The sequence below is a fragment of the Acinonyx jubatus genome, chromosome A3 (genome assembly GCF_027475565.1).
Source record: "Acinonyx jubatus isolate Ajub_Pintada_27869175 chromosome A3, VMU_Ajub_asm_v1.0, whole genome shotgun sequence".
Lineage (NCBI taxonomy): Eukaryota > Metazoa > Chordata > Mammalia > Carnivora > Felidae > Acinonyx > Acinonyx jubatus.
In genome coordinates, this window is record NC_069388.1 from 66,900,649 (window position 1) to 66,913,842 (window position 13,194).

Here is a 13,194-nt window from a genome sequence, read left to right on the forward strand (position 1 = left end):
TTTCTAATTATAAATGATACTGAAGGAAGCTTTCACAGCCATAATCCTTCCGTTGGTCACTCCTTTATTTTAGTAGAATAATTCTGGAAAATGGTGGATGCCAATAAAAAGGAAGCTTTTTGTAGCAGAAAGGACCAGACTACCTTGGATTCAATCCTAGCTTAACCACTGAAGGATCCTCTGATGCTGGTTAGTTGCTTAACCTTGCTGAATGTTAGATCCCTGTCTATAAAGTGCAGATTAACTGAGATGTGGTGTTTAAAACTGGCTCCAAATAGGTACTAATTGTTTTTAAAAAATCAACTTTACTTAAGTATAATTTGACAAATAATATGTACTCATTTTAACTGTTAAAAATTTTACAAATGGATATATTTTCTAACAACCACCACAATCAAGATATAGAACATCTCTGTCAGCCTAGAAAGTTCCTTGTTCCCCTTCCAAGACATTCTCCAGTTATCATACTTGGCCCTATGCAACTACTGATCTGCTTTTTGGCACCAGAGTAGATTTTTTTTTTTTTTTTAGGAGTTTCATGTAAATAGAATTATATGCAGTATATTTTTCTGTGTTTGGCTTTCTTACTTGGTATAATGCTTTTGAGATTCATTCATGTTGTTGTATTAGCAGTTTATTCCTTTTTATTTTGGGGTAGTATTCTGTCACATTGGTAAAACATAATTTGCTTACCTTCTGGCCTGGTGATGAGTACTGGGTTGTTTGTGGTTTTGAGCTATTATGAATAAATCTGTTACAAACATTCTTCAACAAGTCTTTGGGTAGACATGTTTTCATTTCTCTTGGGTAAATACATTATAAGATACCGCCAAACTATTTTCCAAAGAGGTTGTACCATTTTACATCCTCAGCAGGTGTGTATGAGAGTTCTAGTTGCTCCACATCCTGACAATACCATCTAGACTAATAGCTCTACAAATATAGACAAAAATCCTTAATGAAATACTAACAAAAATCTGTGTGTGCGTTATCTTTAACAAATGCAAATCAAATTATTCACCTGGTTGTTCAAAATAACCCATTTAATCCCCATGATTAACTATGACACTCAGACTTGTCCCCATGATCTCTAAGGTGCTCTATGATCTCACCCCAGCTTCTTCTTTGTCCTATTCTCCTACCACCCTCCTTTTATTTGTTCTCCAGCCACACCATACATACATGTACTACCTACATTTGTGAATATTCTTTCTACAAATGGGATTCAGGCCTAAATAATCATCCACCTCAGGGGCTCCAACAGTGGATGTGCATTAGAATCATCAAAGGGGTATTAAAACATGATCAGTGCTTGGCCCCACCCCAGACAGATGAAAAATCCCTAGAAATGATAGTCCTGTGGATTATTTAAAAAAAAAACCCAGGGCATTCTAAAGCACTGCCTGAGATGAGAACCACTGAGCCTCATTATCCTTTGTAGGCCCAAGGATTCATATCCTGTCTTCCCATTCAAGGATCTAATTGCTCCAACACTGGCCTCTAGTTGTTAATCAGCAGCCTGATGCATCTTCAGCCTACCTCCTTTTGCTTTATTTCAGCAAGTGAGACTCAAGACTCCTTTGCCTATTAACTTGGAAACATAGAAAGATGGGGAGGTAATGGACCTACATTATCCAACAAGCAGGTGCTCAGGGAGGTAAAGCAGATTGGAGCCCAAATTTCTAGCAATACAGTTTTGATTACCTGATTTGTTTCCTTTCCTTTTATCTGTGCTTGAGTAAGTGCAAAGAACTGAGAATTTGAAGGGTCCTCAACTTTTTTAAGTGTTCTTGCATTGGTTCTCATTTAATAAATTTCTTCTAGAAGTCCCCCTGTTAACTTTTCTTTCCCCAGTGATCTGGGGGTGGAGGCTGGGGTGTTAGACTAGCGTTCTCATTTTTAAATGTAAATAAATCACTTGATTATATTTTTTGTCCTTATGTTATCATGAATATTTCAAATGAATTTTATATGGTTCATATTTATGGCTTGGGAGCTATTTCACATTTTGGCTCATTGCCGTCTCATCTGCATATACCATATCTCAGCTGATGTTGATTGGTCTCATTTACATATTCATCATGCTCCTATTTTCAAAGATATTTTGTTATAAACTGGCTTTTCTTCCCCCTCCAGTGTTATAATAGCACGTAGATGTGTTTTTAAATTGCACTCATTTCCATACATAATTTTTCTGGTTACCATAAATCACCACCTTGTCACCCACTCCCCCCACCCTATTCAGTGTAATCTTCACACTTTATACCAAGCTGACATATGGCTCTGAAGTAATTAAAGACAATGTAAACAGTTTACAGTGCACTTTGCAAAGCCACTTCACATTGCAGAGAGTTTAATGGTTTCTTTTCCCCCAGCTAGTCCCAAAGAGTAGGAAGGTTTGAGATAGTGATGCTGAGTAAAGCTACAATGTGAAGAGTGATCATTTCATTTCCAGGGAGAAGCTTGCCTTCTACCAGAAAGACTCCTTATCTGTTTGACTCCTTATAAAAGCAGAGTGGCTAGGTTAAGCTGGGTTAATAAAAGAAGAATCATCAGCATGGGTTGGGAAAAATTACTAGATTCTTTAAGTCATTCTAACAGGAGGCAGGGGAAAGAACCAAACTTATCAAATCCTCAACCACCCAGGCCACAGAAACCTCTCTTGGGTTTGAGAACAGGACTAATTTTAAGATGTGAGTTGTTTGCAGCCATCAGCACTTAGTCTCCCCCTCCCCACCCCCCCCCCCCCCCGCCTTTTTTTCCCCAGCAGTGGCCTCAGGTTTTGTTTGTGACTCTCTCTCACCCACTCCAAGTGCATATGGTTGGGATGGGTGTTTTCAAATCTGAGAATGGAATCCATTACCCAGGCCACAGCCAGTTTGAGTATCGCCTTCCCTTAGTTGTAGTGGTTGGTCCAAGAATGATTGTGTGATCTAAATGAATTATACAAATCTTAAGACTTTTATGAGAGTGAGAAAAAAAAAAGGTCAAATCTTTCCTTCTGAATAGAACCCAAGAAATGTGCAAACAGGATTGCTGCTGGCATGTTGCCACCAGGGTGGGACTAAGGACTTAAGCTAACATAGTGGAAGGGAGACCTGAGAGAGGGAGGCTAAGTCCTAAGGACATGAAACCTGAATAGAATGTTTGCTAAAGCTATTCGTCCTCTCTGACCATCATGTTAAATGAGCCATTAAATTTCCTTCCTTTCCTTAAGCCTATTTGAGGTTTATTTTCTTCGGCCTCTCACAGTAGAAAGTGTCCTAACAAATACAATGGTTGTATCACTTACTTAGAACATATTATCTTGTGCATTTTTGTCCTGAGTTACATTTTAAACTGTAACTATATAAATGCCTAGATCATAGTAGATTCTCAACCAGTGTTTGTATGCCTATCTACTTCTACATTATTTAGCACTATCACTCATATTATTTAATATTTTGATATCTGGATATCTTGTCTTCCCAACTATTATATTTCTTTATTTTTATTCATGTATTTATCAGTTATTTATTGTGCAAGGCACCAAGGATCCAGTACTGAATAAAACAATCATGTCCTTTGACAGTCCGGTAGGGGAGTTAGAAATTAAATTATCCCATAAAATAAGTATAAAATTGCTAAAATGAAAGTCAGCTCAAAGAGTCTAGTGGTGGTAGGAGAATGTATATAGTAATGGGTTTTTCCTAATTGGAGAGGTCAGGGAGGGCTTTTCTAGGTGAGTGACTCTGGCATGGGAATCTGAAGGATGGGTAGGAACCGACCAAATTAAGAGTGCAAAGTGGAAGAGATGTTCTAGTCGGGATGAGCTGCACCAAGCAAGGTTCATGGTAGGCAGATAACATGGTACGTTTTATGAACTGATAAAAGGAGAGAGTGTGAGAGATCTTTTTTCTTTTTAAATGTGAAGAGCAATGGTAAGGCATGGTGTGTGTATGTGGCAGGACAGATGTGGAAGTGGACATAATTAGATGGGAATTTAGATAATATCACTGTGGTTGCCACTTAGAGAATGGATGAGGGTGAGTGCAGAGCATGCTGGAGGACAGGGCAGCATGCTTGAAAACTCTTGCAGTCATTTGGGAAAGCTGATGGTAGTTGGAGGAGATAAGTGGACAGATGAGAGGTATAGCAAGGAGATAAAAACAGAACTTGGTGTAGTACTTTAATACAAAGTTACACTCTGACCTTGCCCTTAAAGATCAATCAAGAGATCTAGAAAAACTGTGAATTCTGAATACAATCTGATAATAGTGCTCTTGGTATGGTGGACACAAGATTGTGGTTTGGAAGTACTGAGAGCATTCTGGAAAGGCTGTACAGAGGAGTAAACATTTAATCTGGACACTGGAGGATCAGCAGGATTTCTATTCAAATTTTGAGTGAAATTTTAGGCAGAGGGACAGCATCTACATAAGACCAGTGTGAAAGTGCATTTTGTTAATTAATTCACCAGCAACTTTTTAAGAAAATGTTTATTTGGAGAGAGTGCAAGTGGGGGAGAGGGGGAGAGAGAATCCCAAGCAGGCTCCCTGCTGTTAGTACAGAGCCCAACGTGGGGCTCAATCTTACGAACTGTGAGATCATGACCTGAGCTGAAACCAAGAGAGTCAAATGCTTAACTGACTGAACCGCCCATGTGCCCCTCCTTGCAACTACTTTTTGATCCCTCTATGTGCCAGGCACCATCCAAAGAACTAGCTATCTTGTTTTATGTAAGTAATGGGATGTCTGATAATGAAATGGGAAATGGCACACATTCCTGCTTGGCAAAAATGTGGGATAAACAGTGCATATGATGGAAATAGAAAGGGCTTTGATTTTTGTGCCACTTAAGACTAAAGCCTATGGCAATGAGAGTCCCTCCAGTTTCTTCTGTAAGAGAGTTTGAGCAGTGTGGGTCTGGCAGCAGGGAGCTGGGGAGATCAGACCTGGGATGGGCATAGCAGCCTCGTGTAACAGGCTATGTAAGTGTTAATGAGACTTTGGATATAATAGCTGGAGGGAGAGAAGGGCTGGTTTCCAGGAATATTTTTGAGAAAGAGTCAATAGGACTGGAAAAGGACGTGGGTTTAAGGGAAAGTCAAGGGATACTGAATTTTCCTGCATGGGAGTTTGGGCAGATGGTAATGTTCTTCACTGGGCAATATGAGAAGATAAGAAATTTAAAGATAAAGATCATGAACTAGTCTGGATGTATTAAATTTGAGGCACTTGCAGTTTAATGAGGTATAGATGTTTAGGAATCTTTCCATTTGAAAACAAGAATTATCTTTCAAAAGAGAGATGGGTGTTATGGAAGAAGGTTTTGGAGCCCTGATAGTAAGACATCATTTGATGAATAATGATTGGGGATTGTGAGTATAATATGAGAAAGAAAATGGCCAATAATGGAGCTCTGGAATATCTGAATTTTTGAAGGGCAGCCGAGGAATAAGACGGAAAGAACTGTCAGTGGAGTAGTCTGGGACATTAGGAGAGTACACAGGAGGGTGTATTGTCACTGAAATTAAAAGGGGAATGAGTAATGTAAAGAAGGGTGTGAATAGTCAGTGACATCAAAAGCTGCAGATAAGTGCTAGGAAGACAAAGTAGAAGTCAAGAGATCTGGCAGGTCCATCATTGTTGGGAACTCTCATAGAGTGATTACATGGTGTTAGAGAATTTGTGGCCAAATAGCAAGAGGGCTGGCTAAAGAGTGAGTGAAAGGAAAGGGCAGGGGGGTAGTGAATGCAACTGTTCTTTCACAAGTGTGGGGGTGACCAGAAAGAGGGGAAGGTAGCAGGGAAGGAAGGCAGGATTTATACAGAAAGCTTTTCCCTCCTTCTTTTTAGCAAAAGAAGGTGAAACTTGGCTACATGTGCAGAATGAATGAAAGGGATTTTATGATTCATGGAGAAGGAAATATTGAGGAGGAAGCTGATACTTACTAAGTTCATGAAACTGGCTAAAAACCAGGTGAATAGAAATGTTGGGGATAGATCGGGAAAGGAGATAAGAAGCCATCACTGACCAAGAATAGAAGGTGAGACAACGGAAGAAAGGAGCGTAGAGACTGAAGGGCACAGTCTGTTCAGAGTTCAGTTTGGTGACAAGCCTTCTACTAAGAAATGTTTTTGAAGCCTTAGGACATACAAAGTGTTGAAAAAAATGAGTTCACTTTAATTTTATTTTAGGCATCTCGCTGTGTCAGTATAGGCTGATGAATAAAGTCATGAGGTCGAAATGCACAAGCTGTGTTTGAGGTTTGAGGAAGTTGAGGTTTTAAGCCAGCTGCTCTGTCTCTGGGATTATTGCTGTGTCAGCTCAGCTTAACGATTTATATCACTACTGGAATGTCCTGTCTGATGCTGAACACCCAATGAGGGTCAGTCACACCTGCTGGATTGAATTTGATTAAGGTGGATTATTTTTGATATCTGATATTCCTGTCTTTAGAACAATTTCTATGCAATTATAGGGCTTCTTGGGGATGAGGTGTATCTAATAGTCTAGTCATCTAGTACATGTCAGTTCTAAGCAGGGCAACAGCTAACCCATGTAGGAATATACCTTGAGCAGAGAGCTCCCCAGTTCTATTGCTTCCCTGTTTTCCTCGGTGAGCTCTGCTCCATTGAGTGCCCTATCTCTCAATTCCTGTGAGTGTTGAATATCCTCAAGAAGGTAAACCCTGAAGACTGCAGGTTTTATTTTAAAAACATTTTTTAATGTTTATTTTTAAGATAGAGCATGAGTGGGGGAGGCGCAGAGAGAGAGGGAGACACAGAATCTGAAGCAACTCCAGGCTCTGAGCTGTCAGCACAGAGCCCGACGCAGGGCTAGAACCCATGGACCGTGAGATGGTGACTTGAGCTGAAGTTGGACGCTTAACCAACTGAGCCATCCAGGCATCCCAAGATTGCAGGATTTAAACCAGGCTGTCATCCAACTGGGGGTCCTTACACTTAGGACTTAGAGTTCACAGGAGCCATCATCTCCTTTGTGAAAAACTCCTTACTTAACCCACAGATAGGGAAACCAAGATACCAAGAGATACAGTGATTTAATCAAGATTGCACAGTGAGTTTATATCAAAGCTAGCCCTCAAACCCAGGATTCTGAGCACCTTCCTCTAAGGAGGTGGTGTAATTGCTGAGACATATTCCCACTCTCTCTGCTCTGTGTTTCCTTTATTAATGGATTTCTTTCTTCTTCAGACCTCAGCAAGTATTCTTAAATGGGGGTGAAAGAACCAAGAGGAAAAATTGAATGGCTTTAAGAAGGAGAAAAGCATGTAACCTGAGGGGTTGCTTTCTTATGATGAAAAAATCATTCCTTTCTGTGTAATCCATCTTTCTTTTGCTGTATTCACTGGTATTAAAGTCCTGAGTTCTGGCTGCTGCTCTGGTGAAGAACACATTTTCCTGGCCCTAGAGACCTGGGAGATGGGGTCAGGAGCCTTCAAAGGAATAGTGGGTTACTTTATTAAAAACTTTTTTAAACATAATTTATTGTCAAGTTAGCTAACATAGAGTGTATCCAGTGTGCTCTTGGCTTCATGAGTAGATTCCCATGATTAATTGATTATATACAGCATCCAGTGCTCATCCCAACAAGTGCCCTCCTCAATGCCCATCACCAATTTCCCCCTCTCCTCTGCCACCCCCGTCAACCTGCAGTTTGTTTCTGTATTTAAGAGCCTCTTGGGGTTTGCCTCCCTCTCTGTTTGAAACTATTTTTCCCCTCCTTTCCCCCCTAGGTCTTCTGTTAACTTTCTCAAATTAAGAGTGGGTTACTTTAAACATGGCAGAATTTATTCTGCTTTTTAATACTGTGCCTAATTTTGAGAAAAGCCTGATTGGGGATACACCTACATTAAACTAGCTCAGTAAGGAGTTAATGTTTGCATTAGCAAAGGAGTCTTCTCCTTTCAAAGGAAATCTTCAGTGCTATAAACTTTTCTGATGCTTGTAAATGTTGATACATCAATTACCACTTGTCAGCATGGCTTGGAAAAGAGAAGTCTAGAGAATCTTGAACACAAATGTTAGGCCCTGTTGTCAATTAAAAATTATTCAGAAATAATAGACAACATCCCTGAGAAAGAATAGGTATCAGCAGAGAAAATCAGTTTGGTTTATAAAAACTCCACTCACAGGTACTTTGGAGCAATGCCTTGTAGAAGAAAAAGTGAGGACTGCTTAGATTGACCTTATGCTCTTTTCATTAACCATACTCTGAAAGGTCCCTCACTATTAGGAAATAAAATAGGAGGAGGTGCAGAAAGTTTTCTGGCTTCTAGGCACAGAGCATCACACTGGATGTGATGTGAGGCTGCTGACCACAGCCTATTTGAGGCACTCACACACAGCACTGTTAGGTACGTACATTTTCTCCAGGTCCCCAAATCCCAAGAATGCTCCTTTTGGGATGACTCGAAGTTTGGTGAGGACAAACCTCCTGAAAAGAGAGTAGACATAAAATATCACAACCTATCCATTCACTGATAAGTAATTTCCTAATGTGTACTATCAGCCAACAGCCAATATATACTAAGTGCTTGTCATTTAGTAGTAGTTGCAATTGCTTTCACATGATCTCTCTTCATCCTCCCCACAAAGCAGTAATGCCCATTTTGCATTAAGAGGGAATAGGTTTAATGAGGTTTGTAGATTTGCCCAGGGTCACTTGGCTGATACATGGCAGAGCTGGAATATGAACACTTTCATCATCAGTACTCCATGTTGCCCTCCCGTAGCTTGTGTGAGGCCTCTTTTCTTTCTCTAGTCCAACCCCCAAAACCTCTTCCCTTGCCATTCTTAGCTGACCTTGCTTCCTATTTCAAAGAGAAGATGAACCTAATAGAAGAGAATTTCATGCTCTCACATGGCTTGTAACCACTAAGCCATCTGCACCTGAAGCCATACCCTGCCTTCTCTCCTGTTACCATGGGTGACCAGGACTCTGGACCTGGCTGAGAATAGTGCCTCCAATCCACATCAGATCTCGTCTCCTCTCTTCTTGTTGAGGTAACCACAACAGTAATTTACCCCTTTCTTGGGTACATTTTATTCACCTATGTTTGCTTCTCTACTGAGTCCTGCCCATCAGTATACAAATATGCCATAATTTAGTTCATCAAAAAAACTCTACTCTCAACGTCAGCCACCTTCAGTTTTTGCCATTTTCTTCTGCTTGAAATATTTGTTTTCCTCTTCCACAAAGTTTGTTCCAGTGGCTCCTCATCTCCTCCAGGAAAAAACCCACATTGTATACAGTGATGTATGGATGTCCCTGCTCTCCGTTTCCACAGACCCTGTACTCTCCATTTTGACAGTTTTCCCCTTTGCTTCTCTTGTTCTTTTCACAGGACTCTCTTGCTAGTTCTTGGACATGCCAGGTTCCTTCTTGCCTGTGTTTCTGCATTTGCAATTCTCTCTGCCCGGAGCGCTCCTCTCTCAGATATCCTCATGGCCGCTGCCTCCAGTCTGCTGTTTGCTCAAATGTCACTTGTTTAGTGATGCTTTTTCTAACCACCCTATTTAAAATGACAACCTCCCCTACTTTGCCCCTGGCTCTCTTTCCTGCTCAGAGTTTTCTTCACAACACTTCTGACATTTTGTACACTTTATTTATTTATTTATTTATTTATTTATGTATGTATGTATGTATGTATGTATGTATGTATGTATTCACATATGTATTTATCTCTAGCCTATAACTAGAATACAGACTCCGTGAAGGCAGGAATTTTTGTATGATTTGTCTACTACTGTCTACCGAATGCCCTCAAACAATGTCTGGTATGTGGCAAGTACTCAAAATTTTTCTTGAATGGCTATTAATCAGTCTGAGAGTTCTAGGCTTGAGAGTAGAATTATAAGTGACCCTTTTGGAATCTCTGTGACAAGAATACTATTCCTTCCTCTGGCTTTCTCTTGCTTTGTAGCTGATTAGTAGGTACTTTCCCCCACTCCTCCCCGAATCTTTCCTTCCACAAGGTGGTGTTTCAGCAGGAATGAAATAAGCACTGAGGAGTTGGATAGTTTTGTAAACCTGCATTACTTCATTCTCTTATTACTTATTGGTGTTAGTGAAACTCCTATTGCAGATGAAATTATCCCGGCAAACGATATTTTACTTTAACTTTGTTTACTTGCCTTTGGCTGTCAGGTGCACCAGCTCTATGGGGAGAAAGCATGAGAGAGAATCTTAAGTGCTGTTTTTGCTTTGGAGGAGTTTATATATGTGGAAAGGTAAAGCCAGAAATGTTGGAATACCAGAAAACAGTTGTGGGATACAGTTGATGTAATAACTATAAATGTTATGCAAATATTGAAGTGAGAAAGATCCTAAAGTACATAAATACATAAAAGGAAGATTGGAAGAGGTGGGTGAATTTGAGCCTGGACTTCAAAACCATCAGGTCATACTAAACCCATGTAAATAAAAAGAGATATAAATTAAGATTAAGGACTATGTACCTGGGAGACTGTCAACTTCTAGAACTCCCATCTGAAAAGAATCAAAGTTAAGGTACTCATTTAATCTTTTTAAAAAATATTTTTACATGTATTTATTCATTTATTATATGTAATTTATTGTCAAGTTGGTTTCCATTACAACACCCAGTGCTCATCCCAACAGGTGCCCTCCTCAATGCCCATCAACCATTTTCCCCTCTCCTCCACCTCCCATCAACCCTCAGTTTGTTCTCAGTATTTAAGAGTCTCTTGTGGTTTGCACTCATTTTGTCTTAAGTAACATAGACAAGTCCCTTTTGTTTCTATCACTCTTTTGTTCCTATTATCACAAGACAGAAGAATGATGAAAACAAACTTGAAAAAGCAAATACTAAGTCAACTAGATAGTGCTTTTTGATTCAACCCTAGTAGCATACAAGTTTTCTATAAACACTTATGCCTAAATGTTTCCAACCTATTAACATAATTAAAGCCTTTTTTTAAAGACATAGTCTTGACTTCCATTTACCGAAATGTTATGAACTAGATAACTTGAAGGTATTTTCACTAAAATTGTCCAGAAGTCTTCTATAAATCATAATAAATATTGCTTTAATTGCATAGTTGTGCTTATAAGAAAGTATGAGAAATCCCCAGGGGCCCAAAGTAAAGCAACTGAAACCAAATGGAACCCTGAGTGGTGAATGCAAACAGGATTCTAAAAGGATAAATTGAAGCCAAACTATTCAGGGAGGAGGTCAGTTTCTGGACTTGGTAGTGAAGGACTTGTGTTTTGATGCTAAGATGTTGTGTGAGATGAGATATAGAAGACGAAATGTAAAGATTTATTTCTCTGTGCTGTCTATTTAACTATCTCATGCATTCTACAAAATAAAAGGGGCAGAAAATGGGAGACAGGCAATTTTTAATGAATTAACATCTGGAAATTTCCATAATTTATAAAAGACCTAAATCTCAGATTTTGAAACCTCAAGTCCTAGGAAGGAAAACAAAAATAAATCTACTTCCAGATACCTCTGAATTAAAACTGTGGAGTCAAAAGAAAAACTATTTTAAATAAAAACAGAAATAGACCTATTATCGTCAAATAAAAATAATCAGCAAACTTTGTAAAAATATCTTCATAATTAGAGAAAATACTGCCTGGTTAGAATCCTATACCCAGAAATAAACATTCAAATGTGAGGATGAAATAAAGATGCTTTTAGACAAATTTAGTTAGTCATTAATGAAATTTCAGCAAAGGAATTCCTTTAGAGAAATAAAGTATAATCTGGTAGGAAGGCACAAAAACAAGAAGGAATAGTGAACAGAGAAATCAGTGTTCCTTATTGAATAGGTTGGTTTTCATAATGGTTGGAAAACTCACCTATTCAACAAAGAACAATGAAAAAAATATTGACCAAGAATTAGGTCACAAAGCAATTGGTATAGAACAAATAATTGTCTTTGATGTGGTGCATTTAAATTACTTAGAAATTAGTTAAAAGAGATAATAATTAACAGCCTCCCTCCAACAACACATGTACAAACATCTAGAAAGTAAAAACTAAAAACAAAACCCCACTCTTTTAAGTCGCACATGGGTCACAGAAGAAATTACATAATAATTAGGAATTATTTGGAATTGAGCTGTAATGAAAATACAACATGAAACTTCAGGGATGCAGCTAAGCTGCCACGTACAGAGAAGTTAAGGGCTTTAAATTATTTTACCCAAAATAGAAATAAAAAGATGGAAATTTCACAAGCTACATTCAACACAGTGAATAAACAAAGCAACAACAGAACAGTGGAAACAGAAAACTATAAAGTCGGTAGTTCTTTATTGCATTTCTGGGTAGAACTTACGGTACAAACTCAAAAGTCATTTCATAAGACAGTTGGGAAAATGAGGGACTGTTGAGATAGAGGTATTTTGAGAAGATAAACACTCAGCCAGACATTAAAACTTGATGTATAGATACAGTTTAACCTATACTAACTTGTTTCATTATAAAAGATTAAGTTTCAGGGTTCCTGGGTGGCTCATTTGGTTAAGTGTCCGACTGGCTCAGGTCATGATCTCACTGTTAGTGAGTCTGAGCCCCGCATAGGGCTCTGTGCTGACAGCTCAGAGTCTGGAGTTGCTTTGGATTATGTATCTGCCTCTTTCTCTGCCCTGCGCTCGCGCTCTCTCTCTCTCTCTCTCTCTCTCTCTCTCTCTCTCTCTCTCTCTCTCTCTCTCAAAAATAAGCATGAAAAAATATTCAGAAAATTAAAAGATTTTCTTCATAAGTTTATTGCTAACATGAGTAAGGAGTTTTCTTAGAATATTGAAAGGTTTATCAGAATAGTTTCAAGGACTTTGACTTATAACTTTACCACTAAAAATGATTGTTAGAGAAAAGTACATTTATCTGAATGTTTGTTGAATGAAACCATTAGTCACTTAAAGTTGCAAACCCTTCTTACAGGTCTGTTTTAACCAGCAACTTTGTGATAATTGATTGATTATGATTTTACTGATCTAGCTCTAATTAATGAAGTTTTATTGAGATTTCCTTTAAATCAGGAGTACTGGTAAAGGCATTATTTTTGATGAATTTTCATATTTATTTACTTATGATTTTTTAAATGTAATGTTTATTTGTTTTGAGAGAGAGAGAGACAGAGAGAGACAGACACATAGGAAGACAGAATCTCAAGCAGGCTCTGCTCTATGAGAGACTCTCATAGAGCAGAGCCT

The 13,194-nt window shown here is 38.7% G+C and overlaps 1 protein-coding gene across 2 annotated transcripts in view; it reads right to left on the reverse strand.

The window, feature by feature from the left end:
* FSHR (follicle stimulating hormone receptor) overlaps nt 1-13,194 on the reverse strand; it is a 171,927-nt gene that overhangs the window by 87,346 nt on the left and 71,387 nt on the right. For both annotated transcript variants that reach the window (XM_027072494.2, XM_015074692.3), the window contains exon 2: nt 8,371-8,442. In XM_027072494.2, coding sequence (XP_026928295.1) covers nt 8,371-8,442 — 72 coding nt within the window. The remainder of the gene's footprint in view (nt 1-8,370; nt 8,443-13,194) is intronic.